The 27,740-nt window shown below is 40.7% G+C and overlaps 1 protein-coding gene across 3 annotated transcripts; it reads left to right on the top strand.

The window, feature by feature from the left end:
• Nucleotides 1-24,486, top strand: LOC308560564 (putative selection and upkeep of intraepithelial T-cells protein 1 homolog). Of its 3 annotated transcripts, XM_081144576.1 has the most exons (9): nucleotides 1-181; nucleotides 1,241-1,321; nucleotides 4,486-4,833; nucleotides 6,335-6,616; nucleotides 7,024-7,134; nucleotides 15,244-15,336; nucleotides 16,336-16,443; nucleotides 20,884-21,006; nucleotides 24,311-24,486. In XM_081144576.1, exons 2-9 carry the CDS (start codon nucleotides 1,246-1,248, stop codon nucleotides 24,325-24,327), a joined length of 1,158 nt encoding a protein of 385 aa, XP_081000702.1. In that variant the 5' UTR covers nucleotides 1-181; nucleotides 1,241-1,245; the 3' UTR covers nucleotides 24,328-24,486. The 3 variants fall into 3 exon arrangements, with proteins under 3 accessions (XP_081000702.1, XP_081000703.1, XP_081000704.1); XM_081144577.1 differs by lacking the exon at nucleotides 16,336-16,443; XM_081144578.1 differs by lacking the exons at nucleotides 15,244-15,336; nucleotides 16,336-16,443.
• Nucleotides 24,487-27,740: the final 3,254 nt, after the last annotated feature.

The raw sequence follows: 27,740 nt of genomic DNA, 5'->3' as shown, positions 1-27,740 counted from the left end.
GGTAAACAGACTCCCACCCGCAGCCTCCCTGGACTTTCCCTTGGAAAGGAGCGCAAGGGCTGGGCTGGCAGAATCGGGCCCAGAGGGAGAGGGCAGCAGTCAGAGGAGCTTTGCCGGCAGTCGGCCTGGCCCTGGCACTGTCATTCTCTAGGCACAGCAGAGAGCTGCCTCGGGATCGCCGGTAAGTGTAAGATTTAGGATCGAGTTCTCTTCATGGAAGCTCATCACTCCTTTCATCCCTTCCCTTTCCTTGTGTCTCCTGCCCTTGCATTTCAAGGGCCTTGAGAGATATATCAACAGACTAGGGAGATGGTGTGAACAGAGGCCTGTTACCTCTAGGGAAAATCTTTTCTCATGTTTCTTTGTGGGTCATTTGAAACTCACTCTGCACTATTTTGTCACAGCAAATGCTGGGCTTGATTTCTGGAGTCTGCTTTGATCGGGAGTAAAGAAAATATTGTTCTTATGAATGTTACTCCCCTGCCACCTAGTAGGGTAACCAGTCACTATTGATGTTTCTCCTTCTCTCTCCCCCTTCTTCTCTCTAAAAATCAATAAAAAATTTATTTTAAAGAGTAGAGTTGCCAGATCTAGCAAATAAACATTAGAGGATGCCAAATATTGCATGGGAAATAAGTATACTCAAAAATTATTATTTGTGTGGACAAAAAAGGGCAAGTTCTATGGAAAGTCATCTCACACAAGGTGATCTGATCATAAACTCCTAACTAGGCAGGTCATGGTGGGTAGTCAGGCCCCAGGCATATAACTTTTTAATAAAAGGTTTTTTTCTTTGCCCTAAGGAAGCTCTGTCCATTGGTTTTGTGCATGTAGGTTAACACACCTTTGACATAAGTGGTGAACATCAAGAAAGCCCATAATCCTGTTAGCTGTCCTGTAACCCAATCCCAGCCCTGCTTTCTCCCACCTCCATGTAACCCTCCCTACGTCCGCTCTTTAATTTCAAATCGAGAAAGAAGCTGCAAAGCTGTCATTCTCCAGAACATGTGAGATCATGTGAGACTTTTTGGCTTATGCTCAAAAAATTCTCCGCGGGTTTGGGCGTAACTGTTCATTTGATATTCAGATAACTGGGACTCTTAAAACACTCTTACAACATTTTCTGGCAACACTACTTGAGAGTTTATTACTGCAGAAAAGAGTTGTTAAAATATGTGGTTTCTGGAAATTCTTGCCCCTGTTACCGCTGTTTCTGAAGCCCCCTCACTTGTTATCACAGGTGCGATGGAAACTACAAGACCGTCTCTCACCGGGTACTTGGTTACCCTGCTCCTCCTTCAGATGGCAACACCAAGTTCAGGTACGACCCTCCCTCCTACCCACATGAGCCACGGCAGTACCAAGGTTGCCTGGAAGGGGAAGGGCCAACGAAAGGGCCAGGCTCTTGCGCCCGCTGTTCTCAGGTGAATCCGTAGCTGTGCGCCGAGGCCGTGGGCTGCAGGGCCCAGCTTGTGGCTGGGGAATAACTGTGTCTAATCAGCGAGTCCTCTTCACCACCTGCCTGGGTTCCTGTTAAATTCCCGGAGAAGCAACCGAAAAGCCCTACTCCTTGCCCTTGACAGCCCAGCATCCATGCTGGGGAGACCTGGTTTACGGATCACTCGCAGGGCGAGGAAGTGGCCCGGGATAGGGACCCGCGGGGTGACCCATGTGAGCTGTCAGTACAGCGGGGAGTCCCGTGAGGAAGGATGGGACAGGCGGGTGGGAGCGGACAGGCGGTGAAATTTCCCTTGGTAAGGGAAACTCTGCAAAGCAGAGATGAATATAGATTATTTAGAGACAAATAAAAGAACGCCTGAGAACAAATGGCATAAAAGATAAATTTTCTAGCAAAACTTACTTGTTAAATGGCAGAAATCTTCCTAATGTGCTTTTTTTTTGGATACTTTCTTTCTTTTTTTTGGTATAACTTATCAAAGTAATGCTTCTACGAACATTTTACACATGCGTTTTACAAAACCTGTGACTACATAGGTAGGAAATAGTCCTATGAGTAGAACTGCTGGTCAAGGTTATGTGCTATTTTATTATAATATTGAAAATGTTCTCAAACAATTACCAACATACATTTCCACCAGCAGCCTATGTGAGGTTGCCAAGTTGTGTCACTATTTCAGACAGTCCAGGTATTACAGGTATCGGAGCTCTTTATCTCTTCTAAGGTTACAGATGAACAATGAATCTCTTAGTGATTACATTTTACCTTTTGATCAATGAGTGCAATTGAGTATCTTTCAAAAAATTGTATTTTTTTTTTCTCTGAACTGCCTGCATGTCTCCTTTGTTGATCTTTTGTATTGCTCATTTTCAAGAGCTCTTTAGTTTTAGAAATTAATTTTTGATCTGTAATACCTGTTTCACATATATCTGACCAGTTTATAACTCAAACCATTGACCTGTTAATGACTTGTTAATAAATTCATTGTCTATAAATTCATTGACTTGATAATGTATCCATATATTTTGGATATGCAGATGGTTATTTTTGTCTTGTCTTTTTATTCTAATTTGTGGATTTAAAATCCAGCCCCTCCCAAGTTCTTCTTTTTCTCTTCATCGACTTTTTATACTTTATTAGAATTTATTTTCTAAAGCAGTTATAGATTTACAGAAAAAATATGCAGAAAGTAATAATTCTCATATAACCCCATTCTCTCTCCCTTGACCCCCCTCCAATTTCCCCTATAATTAACATTTTACATCGGTATGGTGCAGTTATTACAATTAAGGGACTAACATTAACATATTATTGTTAGTAAGGTCCAAGTTTACATTTAGGTTCATTCTTTGCGTTGTACAATTCTCTGGGTTTTAACAAATCATTACATAAATGAGCCCAGTGGCCTCTGCATATAGCCCCATGTTGCTTTCCTTTTTGAAGCAGGCAGAGATTCGTTAGCTCAAAAGTCTGTTGGCACCAAATTCAAGGTTTTACACATCCAGTTCTTTTAAATATATCTCAAATAAACATATTTTGAGCTATGTAATCACTGCCTGCTTTGTATACCCTATGAAACGGCACCCAACATTTGCTAGCCATAGATAAACTGATCTCTGTAACCATAAAGGCCCCAAGCCACTGCTTTCCTTCAGAGCTCTCAACTCCCCACCGAGCTATGGAGTGACGCTACCCCCTCCAACCCATTTCTCCCCTAGGCGTTCCCTTGCCCTTTTCCCTCTGGGTGGTGTTCCCTGTGCCTCCAGAGGGCCTCATGCTGAGAGGACTGCCACTAATGCACCCCTGTCAAGTGTTGCTCAAGTACAAGATTACTGTGTGCTGTTGCCACCTGGTGGTCATATATTTTTCCTTTATCAGCCCTGAAATCCTCAAATTTACCACATAAATGCACAATGTGACATATCCACCATTACAGTATCACACAGAATTATTTTACCACTTTAAAAATGCCTTATGCCCCACCTACTCATCTCTTTCTCCCCCTGAAGCCCTGGCAAACATTGTCTTTACTGTCTGCATATTTTTGCATTTTTCAGAATATCATGTGGTTGGAGTCACAGTGCAAGTCTTTCCAGACTGGCCTCTTTTACTTAGCAATATGCGTTTAAGGTTCTTCCATATCTTTTCCTTTTTCCTTTTCTAAAATCTTAAAACATTAATTTCTTTCCCAATTACAGTTGACATAAAATATTATAGTACTTCCAGGTATACAACGTAATGATTAGATTTTATATACCTTATGAAGTGATCATCCCAAGGAGCCTTGTTCCCATCTCAGACCATACAAAGTTATCACAATATTCTTGACTATGTTTCCTATGCTGCACTATACATGCCTGTGATTATTTTTATAACTGGCAATTTGGACTTGTTCCCTTTCAGCTTCTTCACCCATTCCCCCAACCCACCATTCATCTAGTGACCATCAATTTGTTCTCTGTATCTATGAGTTTGTTTCTGGTTGTTTGCTTGTTCTTTAGATTCCACATACAAGTGAAATCATGTCTGTCTTGTTCCTGATCTTAAAGAGTACCAAGCATGAATTATCTCTAAGTGATATTAAAATGTATTTTATAAATGCAATCTTTTTCTTTTAAAATTTGAAATGTTCCCATGAGAAGAGAGAGATTAAAGAGAATCAAAGAAAAGGGAATTATTGGGGGTCTCTGACAAGGTAGTAAAACAGTAAGGTAGTCCTACAGGTGGTATTTGTAGGGGATGTTTAGAACCCATTGATATGTAGAATGGTAGGAATGCAGATTATCTTTATGAGTCAAGTTAGAAAATTAATATGGAAGTATTAGGAACAGAAATATATAATGTATATATGTGCACATTTGTACAATATATAACTGTGGCAGAATGACCTCCAACACCTCACTGAACATATGGAATGCCTTGTGTGTGTGTGTGTGTGTGTGTGTGATTATATACATATAGTGATTCAAATACAAAGTACCACCTGGCTCATACTCTCACTCTTTGGTTACCATCTTCCTTCCCAGAACATTTTATAGTGACTGGCTTACAGGGGCCAATCTTGGTTCCATTGCGTGGAGTAGTTGAACTCAGCTGCCAACTGTCCCCACCACAAAATGCAGAACACATGGAGATTCGCTGGTTCCGGCACCGCTACACACAACCTGTTCACCTATACAACAATGGTAAAGACCTGTATGGAGAAACGACCTCCCAGTACGTGGAGCGCACAGAGCTCCTGAAAGAAGCTATCGGAGAGGGCAAAGTGACCCTCAGGATCCTCAATGCCACTGTTGATGACAATGGGCAGTACCACTGCTTCTTTAAAGATGGCAATTTCTATGAAGAAGCCATCACAGAAGTGAAGGTCACAGGTAAGGGTGGGCCCCTCTGAAGTGTCTACACACCCATGATTCTCAACCCATCTGAGGCTGAGTATTAGGAAAATTCTCAGTGTTTCTAACTATTTCCATACTGCATGGTTTGGTTTGCAAGTTCAAATTCATGCATTTAGTCTTGTAACTGGGAAGAGTGTAGGATTAAGAATGCCACTTGTGTCTGCACACATTACCTTTATCAGCAAGCACTGTTTCCCCAAGTCCACAGACACTGTCAGACCTGTGCCGTATCAACAGAATCCCATCAGGATTTATTACTGTCCTTTTAATTATTTCTCACAGCACTTTTAGTGAAACTTGACTTTGTAAACTACTCAAATCTTTACAACAGTCTCCTTAATGAGAATTTTTATTCCCATTTCTCCCTGACTCAGTTCACTGACTACTTAGATTCAGGCTAATTTTCTTAAATCCATCAAAAAGCCTTCATCTATAATCTTTAGTGTTCTCTAATATATATGCCATACAGGTATTGTATGAAAAATATAGTATTTAAATCGATCCATCACCTGGCCCTTGAAGTGTTCCAAAGGACAAAGAAATGGTGGGGAGACAGAGGGCGAAGTAACTGGAAGGGTTTCACAGATGGCAGGGCGCTAGTGTAGGGTGCTAGGCCCTCACACTTAGCATTCCTATTGGATATTATGACACTCAGTACTATTGCTTAGAGCTGAGTTAGCCCATATAACAGCCACTAGCCGCATGTGGCTATTTAAACTTAAAAAAATCTCAGGTACTTAATAGTCTCAAATAGTCAGCAAATAGCTACTGTATCAGACAGCACAGGTATCAAATAGTCCCATCACCGCAGAAGCTTTTATTGACCAGGGCTGCTCTAGAGAAATGCGTTAAATCTCTATTAGTCTTCTCTTGCCCACACATTTAGGAAAGTCTTATGTCCCAGGCAATGTCCCGAAACTTTTCAAAAACGAGCTTATTTTTGAATTGATATGAACTGCTTTATTTTTATAATAGTCGTGTATTACCTATTTTAAGCAGATAGCTATTATATGCAAAGGCATACATATAAAATTTTTATTGAAGTTGTAAACACATTTATATTATTTGTTTTACTTTATGGCAGCCCAAACATGACTAATGATGAAGATACAAGGAAAAGCATTAAGCTATAAATTCAGGAGGACTGAGATCTTGACTGTTTTTGTTCATTTATATATCCACAGATGTAGCCCAGTCTCCTAGATTTAGTAAATAAACAATATTTTTGAATTAATAAGTAGACAAACAGGTGTTTTTTCCCCTGAATTGTTAGTTAATTCGCACATCATAACCCCTTGGCTTGGCTTATCCTGTTTCCCTTGTGATTAGTGTATAGGGACAGAGCCCCACAGTGCTTGGCTATCAATATATCTAATGGAACAGGAATTAGAGTGGAGGAGAGGGGCTTTTCTTTCTCTGTTTTGTTTCTCCTTTTCTTCACCTAAAAATCCTGGTTTTCCCCTTTCTTTCCAACCAGCTACAAGCTTAGAAATACGGATTCTTGTATACCCTCCTAATACCAAAGGTCTGTTAGTGGAGTGTAATTCAGAAGGTTGGTTCCCAGAGCCACAAATGGAATGGAGAGACAGCCGAGGAGAGGTCATCCCGCCTGCATCAAAGTCCTGGTCACAGGATGCAGAGAAATTGTTCAACATGAAGATGACCCTTCTCTTTAAAAAGAGCTCCCATGGGGATGTCACTTGCTACCTTCGAAACCCCATAACTGGTCAAGAGGAAAGGACAAGCATTGTCCTATCAGGTGAGATTGGCGTGTGTGTTCTTCAAATGATGACCATTGTCATAAAATTTACAAACTAAAGAGGAAAATTAATACACTTTCTTCACTTGGTTTCTAGGATATGACATTCTCTTGTCTTTATTCAGCATCTCGCTCATTTCCTTTCTTTTTTTCTTCTGCTACTTTATCTTTGATCTCTGCCTTTTTGATAGAGGAGTGCCCCAAGGCTTAGTCTCTGAGCATTTTCTCTTGTGTTTCAATTCCATCTCGTGGTTTTACATCCAGACCCTTTCCCACTTTTCAACTGCCCAAAGCTGGGGGCATGGGGTCTTGAGTGGAACCAAGCTTTGGATGAATCATCATTCCTGGTTGGGTGGGTCCAAACACTAAGTTTCATAAGTGGCAAGCTTTGTGGCTCTCTATTTCAGATCACTTGCTTCCATGGAACAATATTTGGATACTGATTCTGAGCATAATTCTGATTCTGCTGTTGATCTTTATCATGGTGCCCAGTGTTGATCTACATTACAGATTGAAAAGTAAGTAAGTTTGAAAGGTGAGAGATGCAAAAGGGGATGGGGGAGCTTAAGCTGCAGTAAGTTTAGTTAACACCCATCAGTATAGTTACAGAATTTTTAAACATTAATTTTGTTTGTTTAAAATATTACAGATGTCCCTTTTTTTCCCCAATGACCCATTCCACACCATCCAACCCCCCCTCCCCAGCCCCTCTCCCCCTCCCCAGTCCCTCTTCCCACCATTGTCCGTGTCCTTAGGTTGTGCATATATGCATATAAATTATTTGGTTACTCTCTCCCCCTCCACCCACCAGCCCTCCTCCATCCTTCTGACATTCATCAGTCTGATCCATGCTTCCATGTCATTGAATCTATTCTGTTCATCAGTTTATTAAGTTCTTTGGATTCCACATATAAGGGAGATCATGAGATGTTTGTCTTTTTCTGCCTGGCTTATTTCACTTAGCATAATTTTCTCCAGGTCCTTCCATACTGTCCCAAAGGGTATGAGATACTTCTTCTTTACAGCTGCATAGTATTCCATGGTGTAAATGTCCCACTGCTTTTTTATCCACTCATCTACTGATGGGCACTTGGGCTGTTTCCAGATCTTAGCTATTGTAAACCGCACTGTTATGAACATAGGGGAGCATATATTCTTTCTAATTAGTGTTTCAGGATTCTTAGGATACATTCCTAGAAGTGGAATCACTGGGTCAAACGGCAGCTCCATTTTTAATTTTTTGAGGAACCTCCATACTGTTTTCCATAGTGGTTGCACCAGTCTGCGTTCCCACCAGCAGTGTACTAGGGCTCCCCTTTCTCCACACCCTCGCCAGCAGGAGTCATTTATTGATCTGCAGATGGTAGCCATTCTTACCTGTGTGAAGTGATACCTCACTGTGGTTTTAACTTGGATCTCTCTGACGATTAGCAATGTTGAGCATTTTCTCATGTGTCTCTTGGCCATCTGTATGTCCTCTTTGGAGAAGTGTCTATTCAGGTCCTTTGCCCATTTCTTAAGTGGGTTGTCTTCCTCTTGCTGAGTAGTATGAGTTCACGAACACTTTGTAAATTAGCCCCTTATCAGATACATCTTTGGCCAATATGTTTTCCCAGACCATGGGGTTCCTTTGTATTTTGAGGCTGTTTTCTTTTGCTGTGCAAAAGCTTTTTAGTTTCATGAAGTCCCATATATTTATTTTTTTCTTTTATTTCTCTTGCCCTAGGAGATGTATCAGTGAAAATTCCACTATGTGGGATGTCTGTGACTTTACTGCCTATGTTTTTGTCCAGGATTTTTATGGTTTCGTAACTTGCATTTAAGTCTTTTATCTATTTTGAGTTTATTTTTGTGTATGGTGAAAGTTGGTAGTCTAGTTTCATTTTTTTGCATGTAGCTGTCCAATGTTCCCAGCACCACTTATTGAAGAGATTGTCTTCACTCCATCGGATGTTCTTGCCTCCTTTGTCAAATATTAACTGACCATACTGGCGTGGGTCTATTTCTGGGGTCTCTGTTCTGTTCCATTGATCTATATGCCTGTTGTTGTACCACTACGAGGCCATCTTGATTACAATGGCTTTGTAATACAGTTTGAAGTCTGGTAATGTGATCCCTCCTACTCTGTTCTTTTTTCTCAAGATGGCTGCAGCTATTCAGAGTCTTTTTTGGTTTCATATATATTTTCAAAATGTTTGTTCTAGATCTGTGAAATATGCTGTTGGTATTTTAATAGGAATTGCATTGAATTTATAAATTGCTTTGGGTAGTATGGACATTTTAATGATATTAATTCTTCCAATCCATGAGCATGGTATATTCTCCTACTTGTTTAAATCTTCCTCTATTTCTTTTTTCAGTGTCACGTAGTTTTCTGTAATTATTTCCTCCACCAAGTTCTCTATCCCTTGCTCTCTTTCCTCCCCCTCTGGCACTCCTATAATGTGAATGTTGTTTTGCTTCATGTTGTCCCAAAGCTCCCTTAGACTCTCCTCATGCTTTGTAAGTGTTTTTTCTTTTTGAGGCTCTGATTGAGTGATTTTTTCTACCTTGTCTTCCAAGTTACTTATTCTAGCCTCTGCTTCATTGAGCCTGCTTTTAATTTCTTCCAGTGTATTCTTGATATCAGATACAGCATTTTTAATTTCTGTCTGATTTTTGTTTATGTTATGTATCTCTTTTTTCATGTTTTCCCTAAAGTCCTTGATCTTATCCTCTATTGCCTTGTTTTTCTCATTAAGTTCCTTGAGCATCTTCATAATCAATACTGTGAACTCTGTTTCTGATAACTTGCTTAACTCCATCTCATCAAAGACTTTTTCTGGCGATATTTCCCTTTCTTTAATTTGGGGGTTGTTTCTTTGTCTCCCCATTTTGGTAGGTCTTAGTGTTTGTACCTATATATTAGATATATTTGCTGTCTCCCAGTCTTGTGGGGTGGGATTTTGTCTTGTGAGTCCAGTGGAGCCCAGAGGTGTGTTTTCCTTATACTTCTGAGCTCTTCACTCTAGGCGTGACCCTTTTGTGGGTGTCCCTTTTGTGGCTTCTTTATGTTCTCCTGTTGTGGTTGGGTCTAGATTGTCATTGATTGGTCCTTGGGAGGACTCTTCTCGCAGGTTGGCTGTGTGTCTCAGCCCCAACCTCATCATGTAAGCTGTTGTACGGGTGCTGGCAAGGCAGGACGATACACAACTAAACTTCCAGGAAACAAAGGGTATCTTACAAAATATGTTCACAGTCACAATGAAAACAACCAAAGTGAAAATATAACTGGGAGAGTGAAGGGAGAGCACATACACGCACAAAAAAAGAAGCTTAAAAAAAAACAGAGAAAGAAAAGTGATGCTTAGAGAGAAAGAAGTATATTGTTCTTAATAGTGATGAAAATTTAGAAAATAATAAGCTAAAATGTAAAAATAGAGAAGCTACTGGGAGATAATAGAGGCAGAGAAAAGATTCTGAAAGAAGGGTCAGCAAAAAATTAAAAGAGAGAATAAGAATAGGATAATAGTTGAAAATGAGAAAATAAAAATACAATAAAGAGAATAAGAGAAACTAACCAACAAACAAAAAGACAGGAAGACAGAAAGGAGGATAACAAAAGAATGAAAGAAAAGAAGAAAAAGAAAAAGAAAAAAAAAGTTATGCCAATGGATCGAGAAGGGAGAGAGAGAGATAAAGCCTGGGCAGGGAGGGAGTCCAATAAGAGATTTGGGGAAAAATATAGAGGAAAGCAGTAAACTTGGTTATAATGATAAAATCCCAGTCCTTAAGCAGGGAAATCAAGAAAATCTTGATAGTAGAAGCAAGGATAAAACAAAACAAAGCAAATAAAACAAAACAGAGAAACAAAACTAAAATCAAGCTAAGCAAAACAAAATTCTTTTATAAAAAAATTAAAAAATGTTTTTAAAAAATTTTTTTAATTATTATAAAATTTTAAAAAAAGAAAAAAATAAATAATTTTTTCCCATTTCTCATCTTCCTAAGGGAAAAGAGAGAAAACAAACACACATAACAGAACCAAAACCAAAACAACACAAAAAAAACAGGGGAAAAAAAGACAGTCAATCAGGTGAGTTTCTTCTAAGCAGCTTATGTTGTCTGAGGCTCACTGTTTTGTGTGCTGATTTTTGTTCTTCTGGGAGCTGCTTGTGTATCAGCCAGTGTGAGGAGCCATCTAGGTTTGGCTCTGGTGTCCTTAGGTAGATGGTTGATCTGAGGCTCTCCGTGGGCCACCTCCTCTTGTCAGCTATTTTGTAAACTTGTAGTTGCCTGGTCTTGCTCCAGAGTCTTCTGTAGAGTCTTTAGGGTGCAGGGTGGCTAGTGTAGCCCCGGGTATCACTCCCCCTAGAGGTGTCGCTCACTCTGCGGGAGTTAGTCTCTGCTCCACCGCCAGTTCCTCAGTCCCTCCCCTGTGCTCTGATTCTAGTTCCCCAGGCTCTGGCCTGCTGCAGCTTCAGATTGATTTCAGCCTGTTGCTTTTTCTGTTTGGGCCCTTTCAGCAGCCTGAGCTCAGTGGGTTCCATTAAAAAACATTCCGGTGAGCCCTTTGCCTGCCCTGCCCCCAGCAGGGGTTTTCAGCGTTTCCTCCAGTTCCCAGACAACAGGCCCTGTGAGTCTTATTCTTGTTTTGTCCTCCTGTGAGCTGCTCTCCCTTCCCCCTCAGGACTGTGCCTGCAGGGGTGTCTGGGGCCTCGGTGAGCGGGACCCACCTCGTTCCTATTGGGGGTGGTGCCCCTGGCTGTGGGAGAGGCAGGCGGGCTCCGCCCCTTCCTGCTCAGCTCTGGTTGGCTGGTTGCACCAGGCCCGCCCCCCCAGACCATCTACTGTGCAGACCCCAATCGCAGCCTCCGCTGGTCTGTCCGAGCAGTGCATGCTGGGAAGGTGGGAGCCAGTTCCTCGATCAGGACTCAAAAACACACAAAGCAACACACAGGCAGAGAGTCCGCCCTGCAAGGTCCTGCCGCCCACGCACCAAGGGCTCCAGCGGGAGGGGACCCAAAGTCAGCTCCACGCAGCTCCCCGCACCGCTGGTCTCAGCAAAGCTGGGGCGGCTTCACGGGCCACCACGGGGCCCCTCAGGGCGGGTCACAGATCCCAGCCTCCCGGCACCGGGAGCTCAGGGCAGGAGGGCTCCTCCCCTGCCTCACACCACGCAGGTTAAATGCTTTCTGCAGCTCAACACAGTGCCCCACAGGGAGGCAGAGGGTCCCCGCGCGCGGCTGCTCAGTCCCGACCTCTGGTCCCTTACCACCCTGGTGCCACAGGCTTTGGACAGCCTTTCCTGTGGTCAGCACCCTGAGCATTAGACACAGGTGGCGGCCGCCATTAGCAGCTTTGTTTCCTAGGAAGGCGCCGACCCCTCCTCGCAGACTCACCGCTCCCCTGGGCCCCTCTGCCCTGTGTGCAGGGCGCTCCTTCCCCTCTAGTCCCTGTGGGTGTGGGATCCCCGCTTTTGGATGGGGGTCCACACTCCCGAGGGGAGGGAGCTTTGCAGCCTCGAAGCCTCGGGGCTCGGAGCCCAGCACAGGCTTCAGGGGGACTCCTCCTTCCTACCCCCCCCTTATCGGCCTCTATGATGTGTCCTCAGTGCTCCCCCCTCGCACTCCGTCCACTCAGGTATGTTTCTCTGGTTTTTCCAAGCTGGCTGCGTAGGATTTTAGGAGAAAATCGAGTCCCTGGCTGGGAGCGGGGGCGCTGCTGCTTCTCACAGGGCCACCACCTTCCCTCTCCCTAGTTACGGAATTTTTTATAAACATATTTGTATTGATTTTTTTAGCGAGAGAGGAAAGGAGAGGGAGAGAGATATAGAAACATCGATGAGAGAGAAACATCGACTGGCTGCCTCCTGCACACCCTTTACTGAGGTTCCCAAGGGATTAAGCCCCAGCCAGGGCGTGTGCCCTGACTGGGGATCGAACCTGGGACCGCTTCGTGCCGGGGTCAATGCTCAACCACTGAGCTGCACCAGCCAGGCCAGAATTATTTTCTTGTGATGAGAAATTTTAAGTTCTACTCTTTCACCTACTTTCACATATGCAATACAGTATTAGCAGCTACTGTTGCCGGGCTGTATATATATTCCCAAGGCTTACTTAATTTCTTGCTGGAAGTTGGTCTCTTTGCACTCCCTTCACCCATTCCCTCATGCTCTGCCTCTGGCAACCACCAGTCTGTTCTCTGTATCTATACACTTGTTATTTTTAAAACTTTTTGGTTTTATTTTGTTTTATAGATTTGACATGTAGGTAAAATCATACAGTATTTGTTTTTATCTTTCTGACTAATTTCACTTAGCATAATGCCCTCAAGTTCCATCCACATTGACACAAATGGCAAGATTTGATTCCTTTTATGGCTGAATAACACTCGTGTGTGTGTGTGTGTGTGTGTGTGTGTGTGTGAGCGCACGCGTGACATTTTCTTCATTCATCCGTGGACATTTAGGTTGTTTCCACATCTTGGCTATTTTGAATGATGCTGCAATGAACATGCGAAGTATATGTTTTTGTTTACTTCAAATAAATACAGTCCTGTGCCGCGTAGTGAGGAGGATGCCCCCTGAGAAACGCGTTGCTGGCCATTTCATCATTGGCGACCATCATCGAGCACACTTACACAAACCTACACGGTACAGCCACCACACACCGAGGCTCTATGCTATGGCCTACTGCTCTGCAGGAAGAAAAGAATAATTTCCCCTCTACTCTTTTTGGTTCTTGGGTGAGACATCACCATAATGAAAAAATTGATTAACGGGAAAAACGAACCAAAGTTTGATAACATATATACATGGCAGAGACTCAGGAAAACTAAATAACTCACTAAAGTAACTGGAGCCAGCCCCTTAAATACCATTTACAGCGGAAGACTAAAGAAGATGCTGGGGTTGGGGGAGTCAGTTATGTGGGGTCGGTTCTGGGGTTACTGTACTAGAAAAGCACAGTAAACAAGGGTAAGGTTGTGATGCATATTTAAGTCATTTTCTTCTGTATTGATAAGGCTTTCTAGAGAGAAAGCCATCTCCCTTTTCCTGGTACAGCTAGGGAGACACCCTTACAAATGGAGATTTTCCTTACAAATGTAAATGGATTTTCCAAAGGGATCTTCTACTTGCTTTTCAGAGCTTCTCTCAGGTCTGCTGTTTCTTAGAATTAACCAGCCTCAAATAATTCTTATGCCAAATAGGCATATTTGGGGGTTGACAAATTCTGCTCCCCTATAGTTCCTACAAATCTGTACAGCATGTCACTCTACTGAATACAGTTGGCAACTGTAGCACAGTGGTAAGTATTTACGTAACGCATTGCGCTCCCACATTATGATTGCTAAGGCATTACTAGGAGAAAGAAAACTTTCAGCCGCATTATAAGTCTATGGGACCATCATATGTGCAGTCGGTTGTTGACTTAAATGTCCTTATGTGGCACAGGACTGTACCCAGAAGTTCAATTGCTGGATCACATGTTTTCTTAGTTTTAAGACCCTCCATACTGTTTCTAATAGTGGCCGCAGCAATCTACATTCCCACCAACGCTGCACAAAGCTTCTCTTTTCTCCACATCCCGGCCAGCACTTGTTATTGCTTGTCCTTCAACTATAGCCATTCGGACAGGCATGAGGCGATAGCTCACTGTGGTTACGATTTGCATTTCCCTGGTGATCAGTGATGTTGAGCATCTTTTCATGTACCTGTTGACCATCTGTATGTCTTCTTTGGAAAAAACGTTTATTCAGATACTCTGCCCATTTTTAAAATGGATTTTTTTTCCTATTGAATTGTGTGAATTCCTTATAGAGTTTGGATATTAATCCCTTATCAGATATATGATTGGAACCGCTGTCGATTCTGAGGCTCTCTCAGAAATTGTATGGATACACCTGTTCCACATTTGCACCCTTCAAATTGCATTCTTCAGCTTGAATATCTTTTCTTGATTTTACAACACACCGTATGGCTGCTCCGTCTCTCCTGTTTCCCTGAAGGTGGCTCTACAGTTCTCCCTATCGCACACACTCTGGCCCACTTTGTCCCCATGCTCCGTATCTCCCAGCACCTGCTCTCACTGCTGCCCTCCAGACCAGGCACTGGGAGGCAGCCACAAACTGCAGGGAGGTATGGATTTGGCATGTGGTGCGCCGGGCTTGCCAACAGGCCAATTTGGAAGATCCTTGGGTTAGGCTTTCCCCATAGCTCATAGGCAGGCTTCTTGATGGAGTCCAAAATGCAATCAGCAAACCCATATCTCATTGATGCCCTCTTTAAGTCCTATGTGCAGTCTCCTGATCTGCTCCCTGCCCGCACTCATGGAGCTTCCAGCTGTATACACTGGATACTCTCAGACATGGATGACTCTCTTTGGAAGCCTCCTGCACAGCTGGGGAAGCCAGGCATTTACTCACTGACTCTCCCACCACCCAAGGGAGAGATCACAGCCATCTCTTTTAGCCCTAAGCTGTTCCTACTTGGGGAGGAATCGAGCTGGTCCTCATGCTCTCTGGTGCATCCACACTCATATTTTTTTGCTCCAGTGGAGTCCTGGAACTTCTGTGGAAACATGGATTTCCACACACTCTCTGTTAGGTAGGTAACCACCTAAGTCCATGTTTTTCACGTCTTTCAGAACTACAGCAGGGAGGACCCAGGTCCAGTGCACAGCGTTCTGTGTGTTCCAGAGCCTGTACCAAAGACTGCTTGCCTATGACCCGATGCACAGGTAGGCAAGGCTCCTCCTAGTCCCTTGGTATATGGCCCTGTGCCCCACAACTCCCACAGAAACTCTTCCTGTTGTAGATGGGTGCCAGATTTTGTTGTTGGGGGTGGGCGCCAAAGCAAGGAACTTTTTATGCCACCATAATGCTCATGAATCTTTGTATGCTATAATAGAATCAGTAAGTAAAACTGTGCCTATAACTCTCCAGAAAGAATGGGCACCTCCTGTGGTAGCGAGCCCCACACCACAGAGGATTTTCATGGAAAGACTAGATAGCCTCATGACACTATACTGATGTGTGCTAAATAAGATTTTAAACAACATATTGGTTGATTCATGAGATTCTTAGGCAGTCAGAGGTGTTCAGAGCTATTGCTCTCGTGGCCTCTTTCTAACCTGGATAAAACCATAATGAGCAGTGCATCACCCTTGTCTCATGCTCTCTAATGAATCACAGTGATTGATGGGCTAGATCTGGAGTGGGGAATGTCTAGCTTTCAGGCTGTATACAGCCCAGGAAATCATTTGGTCTGGCCCTGCCAAGGCAACCATCATATAAGGGTGAGTTAATTAAATGTTTGACCAAATATAGCGGGCTAATTTTTAAGCTGATAATTTTATATGGCTTGAGGGTGATGTTATAAATATCCAAATGGCCCTTGGCAGAAAAAAGGATCCCACCCCTGGGCAAGATGGAGAAAATGAAAAATGAGTTGCTATTCTCCAGGCCTATTTAGCCTCAGCCAAAATCCTGTCCCATCCGAGAAACAGCTGTGCTTTTTGTCTGAGTCACCAACGACTTTGGACCTAAACCTTCAAGACCTTTATGTCCTTCACACCTTTAGACTACCTCTTAGCCCTATTTTTTCCCCTTAGTCCCATTCTAAATCAGTACAGAGGGACGGCATGGGCATGTAGCTCTTGCTTTCTTGGTGCATTTTCCCCCAATCTAAAGTACCTCCATATCAATAACCAATGATTATTATACCTCTTTCTCTTCAGATTGCTCCTGCACAATGAAACAGCCTATAATAGTGGGCATAGCAATAACGGTGCTTTCGCTACTTGTAATCATCTCACTCATTTCCATTTTGCACCACAAAAACAGAGGTATGTGGGATCAAAAAGGGGGAACTTCCGGAAAATGCCCAGTCTCTGGTAAAACATTTAGCCAAAGAAGAGTGACATTTGTTTGAATTTCTGGAACAATAAACACTTGGACCTCATGTCATAGGGTTTGGAGTCCAGCCTCCTGCATATTATGGGTTTAGTGATACAAACTCCCGATGCTTCTGCCCTGTAAGAAAAGAAAATATTTTCTTCAGTTTTAATAGCTCCAATCATCACTTCACCTAAGAAAATATGCCAATTCTTTCCACACTTTTAGCCTAGAGGAGATGGTAACTCAGTATATGTTAAACTTTTGGGGGTCATAGATTTCTGTTAGAGACTGATGCAAAGGATCCTCTTCTCAAAATAATTCATACGTTCACACATATTTTGCTCAATTTCGTGGTGTGCATGGACAGGCGAAACTGATCCTTCTTCCATTTGGCTCTCTTTGAGGGTGAAATTATAAAGGTCATTCTATAAGTTTGGGGCTAGCTGAACCTAACACATTTGAAATGTGCCCTCAGCTCTTATCTTTGAGGTCTCCATGGAAATTATATATGTAGGGCAATGAGGAGTAAGGTAATTCTTTATTATGAACCAGAGATATAGCCAAAAAGTCACCATGTGGAAGTCATAAAGTAGGGCTGGATTATTCAGAGGATTTTAGTTATTAATTTTCTCCTGTGAAATGAAGACACAAATGGACTTAAATCACACCAGACTGGACATGTTTTTTATATTTTATTCTGGGAAAGTGCACACCTGAGTCTGACATGTTAACCATGTTAGCAAACTAAATATCACATCCATCAGTGTCAGAGGAAATCAGCAAAAGTTGTAATAATAGGTAATATATATTGCATACTTATTGTGTGCTCTACAGATTTTACATAGATTAATATACAATTGACCTTTGAACAACATGGATTTAAACTACATGGATTCACTTATATGTAGATTTTTTCAATAAATATATTGGAAAATTTTTTTGAGATTTGTGACAAATCTCTAAGTTATAGCCGAGAAATATTGAAAAAAAGAAAAAGGAAAAGTGAGGTATGTCATGAATACATAGTATATGTACATGTGTTTTCCTATGATTTTCTTAATAACATTTTCTTTTCTCTAGCTTACTTTCCTATAAGAATACAGTGTACAATACATATAACATACAAAATATGTGTGAAATGATTATGTGATAAACAAGACTCCTGGTCAACAGTAGGCTATTATTAGTTACATTTTGAGTGATTCAAAAATTATAAGCAGATTTTCGACCGTGCAGGGGATCTGGGTCCCTACCCCCGAGTTGTTCAAGAGTCAACTGTACTTACCCTTCAGCCAGTTAGATTGTTCTGGTGATGAAATCTGGTACAGAAGGAGGTCAAATAGTTCATTTACGTAGCTAAGTGATGGTGGAGCCAGCATCCTAGCTCAGGCACTTAGATCCTTCCTTCTGTTGCAACGATTGTACTGTTCCTCTATGGAAGGAAATAAAAACAGAGATATTTAGGTCTAGTTATTTTGTGGAAGTAATAGATCCCTGCAGGGAAATACAGCTTGGGCACTTAGTGATTTATGATGCTTCCAGGAGATAACCCAAAGCCCCAGGAATAGACTGCAGGTCCCTCTCATTGTCAAAACTGATTTGACATCCTTAAGAATGAGTCGGGAGATTAACACTTTAGTTTTGCTTGCTTCTCCCTGAGAGCCTAAAACTGAGTCATCAAGAGGCCTCTGCCCACATTGCTGACAACTCCTGATAATTAGGTGGCTAACCCTGGCCCATCTGCTAACCTCTCCTCTGATTGCTACTGACCCTTCTCTCTACTTAAAATAGCCTTTCCCCTGAGGATATTGCTTCCTCTGTAAATGTCTCATTCAGCCGCCTCCCTCCCTATACAGGCAATTCTCTGTTTGTCCTGTCTTTTTTGGACTAATTTTTCTTCTTGGTGCTTGTCAGTTCAGAAATAATTTATCAATTCTTTTAACAAATATGACTTGCCAGAAAAGCCACAAGCATCGTGTACATTGATTCTGTAACATCCTTATGCAATGTCTATCATCTTTTCCATACTGGAGAGGCAGACACAGGAGAACATCGAATCCGATTAACTTATTTCAGTTGCTCTAGAAAGTAATAAAATTATTCCTGGGATTCAAACCATGCGTCTCTTATTCGGAACACTTTACAATAAATCAGATTGCTTTCCTCAATGCAGGTAATTGTTTCTTCTAAAAAGAGATAGCCAGCATTTGCATCTCCAACAGACACATTCTGCTGTGCCCGCTCTGTGGAGTTTATGCACAGAGAAGCCTTCAAGAGATGTCCACCATTTCTTCCCAAGAATCAGTGCCAGACAAGCCAGACTTCCTTGGCTGTGCTACAACCTGTGTGAACTTGGGAAAGTTATTTAGTCTCTGAACTGTAGTTTCCTTATCTGTGAAATATCGATGGTACTATATACATACTTTATAAGGTTATTTTTTATTAAATTCATCACTACATCAAAATCATTTAGCCTGGCTGTGCACATAGTACAAGCAATGTTATTGTTTGCTATTATTATCATTATTATTAGCAATAGCTAGAAATTCTATCCCGAGTACCTTTCTGGTGATCTTATCTGGTAGGAAAAGTGGACTACATGTATTTGCCACCCTCCTTTTTCCCTTCCCTCCTTAGCTCATACCATCCCTTTCTTCACTGGCACCCACCATGATCTTAACTTGCCTTCTAGGTGTGGGACAGCTCTAGTCATGTAGAGAGGAAAGAAAATAAAAACTCAGCTCAGATTTGAACACATACACACACACTCTTCTGAGTAAATATTCTTAGCATATTTGGACCATTTTATTTCCAAGTTTTTTCTCAATTTCGTTTTAAATTACTTTCTATCCTTTATGAGAAGAGGCTTCAAGTTCTCCTAAATGTTATTGTTAGAAAAATAAATATATGTGACCAAGAGAGGGCTTTTTGACTCTTCACTCTCTAATTCCTTTTGCAAACTTTCCCAGAGCAGTTTTGCTTTTTTACAAAAAATTATGCTATTATTTTATTAAAGGAATCTCCATCTTATCAAGGGCAAATAATTTATCTCAAATTATAAGGGACAAATAGATTAATTAGGTGAACACTTTCCCCTCCATTTGTATAGTCTAAGACCATATGAGGTGTTTTAACTTCATTGTCTTCATGACACCAAAGTTGAGACCAGCACTTATTAGTACTGCCACGTCTTTTCTTCTCTAATGACAATATTGTCAGTTATTTCAATGACATGCATTTAAGATTCCTGACCCCCACTTCCCCATCCTCACCATCTCGGTTGTCTTCTTCTACAAGATGAAGAGTTGGGGAGGAAGAAATTTTCCTCTACCTTTCTAGGTTCTTTCAGCTGGTCTAATAATTAAATAGACATGAGACAGATTAACAAGAGACAAATAACAAAACTTAATTGCATACGTACATAAAAGAACCTCACACATATAAGAGAGTCAGAGAGCCCACATACATGAGAGGTTTCAAGACAGAAAGGTAAAATGAGGTATATATGACATTCTGAGCTAAAGAATATGGCAAGATTCCTGGGGCTACAGCAGGGAGAAGAGCAATTCACAGAACAATAAGAAGAGCAGATGTTCAGTAATTCAAAGTTTGCCATGCCCTACAGGTCTGTTACATAGGGTCATCTCTAATAATTACTTATAATGGGCAAGGCCCCAATTCAAATTCTTTAAGGGAGTGATAAAAGTTTTTCTTGCCTTCAGATCAAAATAATCCCCAAGCCAATGAAATACATCTTGGGGAGACCTGTTCTGAATCCCTTCGCTATGAATCAGTGAACAATCCCTGTCAGTGAGGCAAACTACACTTTATACAAGAAAGTAGATCTAGCTGTCTAGTGATGAAGCAGGTATCCTAATTGTCAGCAGTGGTGTTCCCATCACAAGATATATTAACCAATATTATGAGGTGGGGATGTTTTCTACTTTAGAATCTCCCCAAAAAGATACTTTAAAGGAGATTTCTGCTCCAGATAATAGGATGACTTGAAAATTGTAAGATCGCTTCCATCTCAGAGATTCTGCTCATTAAAGACTATTTTGTTTCACCATACCCCTCAAAAGTCCTAGAATTACTGAGGTCCTACAGCACCAGATTAAAAAGATAAGGGAACAATATGTCTATTTATTCTTCAAAGTCTGGCCAACCAAAAAGCAAGTGTCATGTTGTTTGAGTGGAAGAATGTGTATCTATATCTACCCAGCCCTCTTGCAGACTGAACCCAAGCATACTCATCTCCAGGGTCATCCACACGACCCAGCCTACTTCTCCCCACCTTCCTATAAGCCCAGAAGTATGGAGGAATAAGAACTTGGAAAGTAAGTCTATTATAAATCTGTGATGCTCCTAATTCTTGCATCTCTTTTCAGTTCCCCCTTCAGATCCACATTTCCAATTGGATACGATGTGGTTGGAAGATATGACTGTGATCCTGTGTGTTCTGACTGTCTTCATCACCATGATTATTTCCTTTATTTACTTTAGATTCAGAGGTAAATGGAATGGGAAGGGTGGTAACTCAGAAGGTATCATTCATCTGACTGATCTCCAGATGTCTCAAGAGGTGCCCTATATAAGGGATTCCTGATTGTAGACTTCTTGAAACTCCCAGGGTTTCTACAAATGCCAGTGTTAGTGCCTCAGATCACAATGACAGTCTCAGTCTCACTTCACTATGTGACAGCTCTCAGTAAACTTGGAAGGCACCACTGTTTTATCTAGGAGCATTCACTAAAGCTTTCTGTATCCTGAGCTCTTCACAATCCAAAAGTGTTTTCTTCCATTTCGATCTCAAAGGCAGAATTAAAAACTTAATGTTATAATTTCTCTTTCAGAAAATTTTAAGTGTCTACAGAGGCTAGACCAGGAACATTTCTGAAACTATGTTCACAAGAGCGCACTTAACTTTGAAACATCCCCTAACTTATGCCTGAAGATGAAAGTCCTAGCTTTATTGCTAATATAATCTCCTTATGGAAATGGAAGGAAATGTAGAATTAGTCACCTGGAAAGAAAAATGTAGTGCTTGATACTTGTGCTTCGCTAGTAAGATCTACAGTCTTAAGAAGCTGTATTTTAAAGGGTAGGCGAGGTTATGCAAATATATATTCTTGATTACCAGCAGATTCCCCCTCCCACATACAATGCAGGTCCATGGTGAGTAATTATGAACAATACACTATACTGATCGTTTAAAAAAAGGAAAATACTTGCAAACATATCGAACCATGTACAAACCACATCCCCTGCATATACACTGCTCTTAAAGTACCTCATGCTGACCAATTATGCCACCGATAGGCCTTCCTAATTCTTGTCTAAGTTAAGGCTTCTGCCACAAAATTTGACATGAGAAATTATTTTTACTTAAGCAAAAAAAGCTCATAACCTAGAACCACAAAGAATGGGTACTTTGTTTTTTCTTTACATCCGTTGACTCTTGCCTTTCCCTATACTACCTGTGGAGAGTTGCCAGATGTCGAGGTGGTCAATTAGGACAACAAGGCAAACTGAAAGTAGTAGTCAAGCCACCATCCTGTTGTATGGTATAAGAAGCCAAAAAGGAATGTAGTGCTTACAGTTCCATTTGCCTCATGGAACAGCACTGGCCAGGGCCAGGTGACATGAAGTGCAGCTGGGAAAATTGTGTCTCATTACAAAGGAGCACTGAGCAAAAGGCTTTGCAGTTTTATGGACTGGAGGTGGGGTGGGGGTAGGGAGAGGAAAGAAAGACAGAGAGGACTATGAATGGAAAAGTACTGAGTTAGAGTGAAGAAGAATGTTTTTGTCAAGGCAGCACCCCTCCCCCCCAAAAAAGAAAGGTCTCAGTAGAGAAGACTGGAAAGCATCTCAGCTGAGGCCTCCAATAAGAATGTCTCCAAAATGAAGTCCTGGGCTAGGATTGCAGATATGCATATGAGTATGGCTGCCTGGGAGTTGGGGACTGAGTCTTTGATTGCAGCTCCCCCCAGAAACTGCAAGGCTTTGGCTGTGCACCTATCCTGATGTGGAGAGGACAGCTTACCCACATGAGGCCTGTTAGGCAAGGCCTTTGCAATTTTCTGTAGTCAGACATAAGGGACCACACACAGGATTTTGGCCCCGAAGTCAGGCTCCTCATTACTCTGCAATGTTGAGAAACAGTCTACTAGTTGAAATTAAACCAATGCAAGGCACAGTGTGTGCTTCCTACAATACAGATTTATATTCCCATTCCTAGTTTCTGCCACCAAGAACAACCTCACAAGCATTAGCCCTGCGTCCATAGGCATAGCTTAATCATGGGGGAGGTTGTAAGGAGCCTGTAGCCAATTTTGTCCACTGAAGTCACATTTATCTATTGACCTAGTGGGATCAAAAGCAGAGTTAGAGTCAAAAAGAAGTTTTACTGTCCCTCACAGAGGAGGAGACCAGTCTTACTAAGAAACAAGGCCTGTTTTCAGGTTCATGGGGCTGCAAGGCCATTTCTTTATGCTGCTCCTCGGTATCCTATTGAGACCAATAAAAAAGTTACTTTACCCACTCAGAGATTTTATCAAGTATCTTTTGCTGTTTTCCCCAGAATTCCATGAAAAAAACAACAACAAAAAAACAGATCAAGAAAATACATTAATTGATTTGAACTAAAGATTATACAATGCGGTGAACTGTAAAGACCCAATTCATTCTATTTATCATTATTTATGCTCCACTAATATGTCTCACATTGCTAATATTATAGTTTTATAGCAGCAACTCATGATAGCATAGCTAAATTGAAAATGGTTAAACTTGAAATTGAAATGCTCTAAATTAGCAGCCAGATTTTTTAAATATTTTTTTTTTTTAATTTTAGAGAGAAAGGAAGGGGGGCAGAGAGAGAGATCAATGAGAGAGAAACATTAATCGGCTGCCTCTTGCACACCCGAACTGGGGATCGAGCCAGCAACTCAGGCATGTGCCTTGACCTGGACAATGCTCAACCAACTGAGCCATCCCAGCCAGGGCTTAGTGGCTAGATTATTAAATAAAAAAATAAAAAAAATAAATCAACCACCTCTCATAATTAAGTCAATTTTATTTTACAAAGACAAAGTAATTTCCCAAAATATGTTTCCTACAATTTTTTTAATGTTTTCTTAAATTCTATCAAGTTTGTGTTTGTGCTTTATTATTCCCATTACTTTTTTGGTAGTTACTTTCTTTGCCCATTTATTGAATGAGTTCAGCTTTTTTCATATGTTGAAAGTTGTTTATTCCAATCCCATGCCTCCTATGTTTCATAAATTTCCAAGTTCCAGAAGTTAAGAGAATGCATAAGATATTTAGAAAAATTTTAAAAGCAAATCCACAGACCCACTGCAACTTGTCATGTTTTTTTGACATAAACATCAGTTTTGTTGTGCAAAAGCCTTTTCAAACAAATATTGATTACTATTGTCTAAGGTGTAGGGAAAGGAAAAGAAAGAGACACATAGAAAGAGAGAGGAAGAGAGAGAGAATTCTTCATTAAAGTTTCACCAAGTTACCCATTTACTTCAGTTGCAAAGAGAGAATATGCAAATTAAATCAGACTCCTTTCTAGAATGCCTTCATTCCTTGCATGTTTCCACCCTGCAGAAATTTCCCTCTCAGTGATTTAAGCTAGAGAAGTCAAGTTCATGACTTCTAAATAACAGTTGTTTATCTTGGGTTTTCCAAAACTATCTTTGGCATCTCAAAGGAGATCAATATGTTCTCAAACACATTTTTATTTCAACTACTTGTCTTTAGTATGTGAATTTACAATGCTTTGCGTAAATTTTATTTCCTTGACAGATCTCCTACAAAGTTAAACGATTAAACACCCATCAACCATCTCCTTTGGAACTTTGGATAAAGGCATACAGTGGAACAATAAGCTAAGAGCTCAGAAGAAAACTGTGGCCCTACAATTTTATATATGACCAAGAATTTTCTAGGTGAAGGGCAAATAAAACATATTTGTATATTCACGTTTGTATTTCATTTGTAGCTTTTGTACAAATTATGTTAATGCAAAAGAAAGAAAGAAATGTATCCCCTAAGAACAGGGATGTCTTCTTTCACCACTCTTATTCAACACAGTATTGGAAGTCCTAGCCACAGCAATCAGGCAAGAAGAAAACATAAAAGACATCCAAATTGGAAAGGAGGAAGTGAAACTGTCATTATTTGCAGATGACAGGACATTGTACATAGAAAACCCTAATGATCCCACCAAAAAACTACTAGGTTTAATTAATGAATTCAGCAATGTAGCAGGATACAAAATTATCACTCAGAAATTGATGGCATTTTTATATACCAATACTTAACTGTCAGAAAGAGAAACTAAAAATAAAATTTAAAAAAATCCCATATACCATTGCAACAAAAAAATTAAGATACTTAGGAATAAACTTAACCAAGGAGGTAAAAGACCTATACTAAGAAAACTACAGGATAATGTTGCAAAAAGAGACAGAGAAAGATATAAACAAGTGGAAGTATATACCATGTTCATAGATTGGAAGAATTAACATCACTAAAATGTCCATACTACCCAAAGCAATCTATAGATTCAATGCAATCCCTATTAAAATACCAAAGGCATATTTCACAGATCTAGAACAAATACTCCAAAAATTTATATGGAACCCAAAAAGACCCCAAATAGCCACAGCAATCTTGAGAAAGAAGAACAAAGTTGGAGGGGTCACAATACCAGATATCAAGTTATACTACAAAGCCACTGTAATCCAAACGACCTGGTACTGGCACAAGAACAAGCATATAGATCAATGGAACAGAACAGAGAACCCAGAAATCTACCCAAACCATTACGCTCAATTAATATTTGACAAAGGAGGCAAGAGCATACACTGGAGTAAAGACAGTCTCTTCAATAAATGGTGTCGGGAAAATTGGACAGGTACATGGAAAAAAATGAAACTAGACCACCAACTTACACCATACGCAAGAATAAACTCAAAATGGATAAAAGACTTAAATGTAAGTCATGAAACCATAAAAATCATAGAAGAAAACATAGGCAGCAAAATCTGACATCCCTTATAGCAATATATTTGCTGATACACCTCCGATAGAAGGGAAACAAAGGAGAAAATAAGCAATGGATGTACATCAAACTAAAAAGCTTCTACACAGCAAAAGAAACCATCAACAAAACAAAAAGGGAGTCCACTGTATGGGAGAACATATTTGCCAATGATACATCTAATAAGGGGTTAATATCCAAAATATATAAGGAATTCATACAACTTAACAAAAGGAAGACAATCCAATTAAAAATCAGTGAAGGACCTAGACACTTCTCCAAAGTGGACATACAGATGGCCAAGACACATATGAAAAAAATGCTCAGAGTCACTAATCGTCAGAGAGATGCAAATTAAATTGACAATGAGATATCACCTCACACCTGTCAGAATGCTATCATCAGCAAACCAACAAATGACAAGTGCTGGTGAGGGTGTGGAGAAAAGGGAACCTTAGTGCACTGCTGGTGGGAATGTGCAGCCACTATGAAAACCACTATGGAGGTTCTTCAAAAAACTAAATATGGAACTGCCTTTTGTCCCAGTGATCCCACTTAGAGGAATATATCCTAAGAAACCCAAAACACCAATCAAAAAAAACTTATGCACCCCTATGCTCATAGCAGGGCAATTTACAATAGCTAAGATCTGGAAACAGCTCAAATGCCTATCTGTAGGCAAGTGGGTAAAAATGCTGTGGTACATTTACACCATGGAATACTATGCAGCTATAAAAAGAAAGATCTTTTATCCTTTGAGACAGCATGGATGGACCTGGAGAGTATTATGCTAAGAGAAATAAGCCAGTCAGAGAAAGACAAGTATCACATGATCTCACTCATATGTGGAATATAATAAACAAAATAAACTGATGAACAAAATAGATCCAGAGACATAGAAGCATGGAACAGACTGACAAATCTCAGAGGGAAGGGGGGAGAGTGGAGGGGGAGAGATTAATTAAAGAACTTATATGCATATATGTATAACCCATGGACACAGACAATAGTGTGGAGAAGGCCCAGGGCAGGGGCCAGATGAGGGGTGGAGGGGATCAATGTGGGGGGGAAAGAGGGACATCCGTAATACTTTCAACAATAAAGATAAATTTAAAAAAGAAAAAAGAAAAAAGAAGAAATGTAATCAGAGGCTAATAAATTAGGAGCATAACAAGTAAAGCCAATAATATACATGGTAAAATGGAAATAACTCTCCGAAATTAGAAATAAATCTACATCAGTAATTAAATGCCATATCTAGGAGTAAACAATTAAAACAACTCTCAAATCTATGATATTTACAAGAGACTTAACTAAAACATAATGACAGAGAAAAGTGGAAAATACAAGGATGCAAAGACTATAACCATGCAACTTCTACCAAAAAAAAAAAAAAAGTGGAAAGATATATTAATATTTGGGGAAAATATAATTAAAAAGAAATTAGTAGGGATAAATAGGTCACTCACAAAATAAAGCTAAGAACCATATACCTTTTCTCCTCCAAATCTGTTTCTTCCATAGTCTTTTTTTAAAAAAATAGGTTTAATTTCTATTGTTGGAAGTATTACAGATGTCCCCTTCCCACCCTTCCCCATTGACCCCCTCCACCCCACTCCCACCCCCACCCCAAGCCTTCCCCACACTAGAGTTTGTCCATGTGCTATGCATATATGCATATAAATTCTTTGATTAATCTCTTCCACCCTCCCCCCCCTTCCCTCTGAAATAAGTTTTTCTGTTGCATGTTCCCAATGTCTCTGAATCTGTTTTGTTCATCAGTTTATTTTGTTCATTAGATTCCTTGGTTTGGGATGTTTAATTTGAAATGCCCGTTAAGATTCAGAATGGAGAGATCAAGCAGGCCATTGAGTTTAGGCTTAGAATTGAGATGTATCCATGCTAAAAACACTTATTTGAGAACAGTAACAAAAGTTTGAGAGCTACTCTACAATGGTAGAGACAGCCATATGAACAAATAGTTGGAACACAATGCTGTGATTGCTAGTTGGAAGTCACTCTTTTATCTTGTGGGTTAGGTTGAAGTCATAGAAAAGGAGTGGCCAATCCTTCCTGCTAGATTACAAAACAGGCTTCAGATGTTTCATTAAAATTGAGAGTTGCCCAGCCAGTGTGGCTCAGAGGTTGAGCATTGACCTATGACCCACAAAATCGTGGTTCGATTCACAG

Source organism: Miniopterus schreibersii, assembly GCF_964146895.1.
Source record: "Miniopterus schreibersii genome assembly, chromosome: 8".
In the NCBI taxonomy this organism is placed as follows: Eukaryota; Metazoa; Chordata; class Mammalia; order Chiroptera; family Miniopteridae; genus Miniopterus; species Miniopterus schreibersii.
Note: the sequence above shows the minus strand (reverse complement) of the source record. Positions and strands in the feature narration are given on the sequence as shown.

Coding starts and splice junctions, on each gene's coding strand:
- LOC308560564 (XM_081144576.1), top strand. CDS start 1,246: ATGGAAACTACAAGACCGTCTCTCACCGGGTACTTGGTTACCCTGCTC. Junction 1,322..4,485: donor GATGGCAACACCAAGTTCAG/GTACGACCCTCC, acceptor CTTCCTTCCCAG/AACATTTTATAGTGACTGGC. Junction 4,834..6,334: donor CACAGAAGTGAAGGTCACAG/GTAAGGGTGGGC, acceptor CTTTCCAACCAG/CTACAAGCTTAGAAATACGG.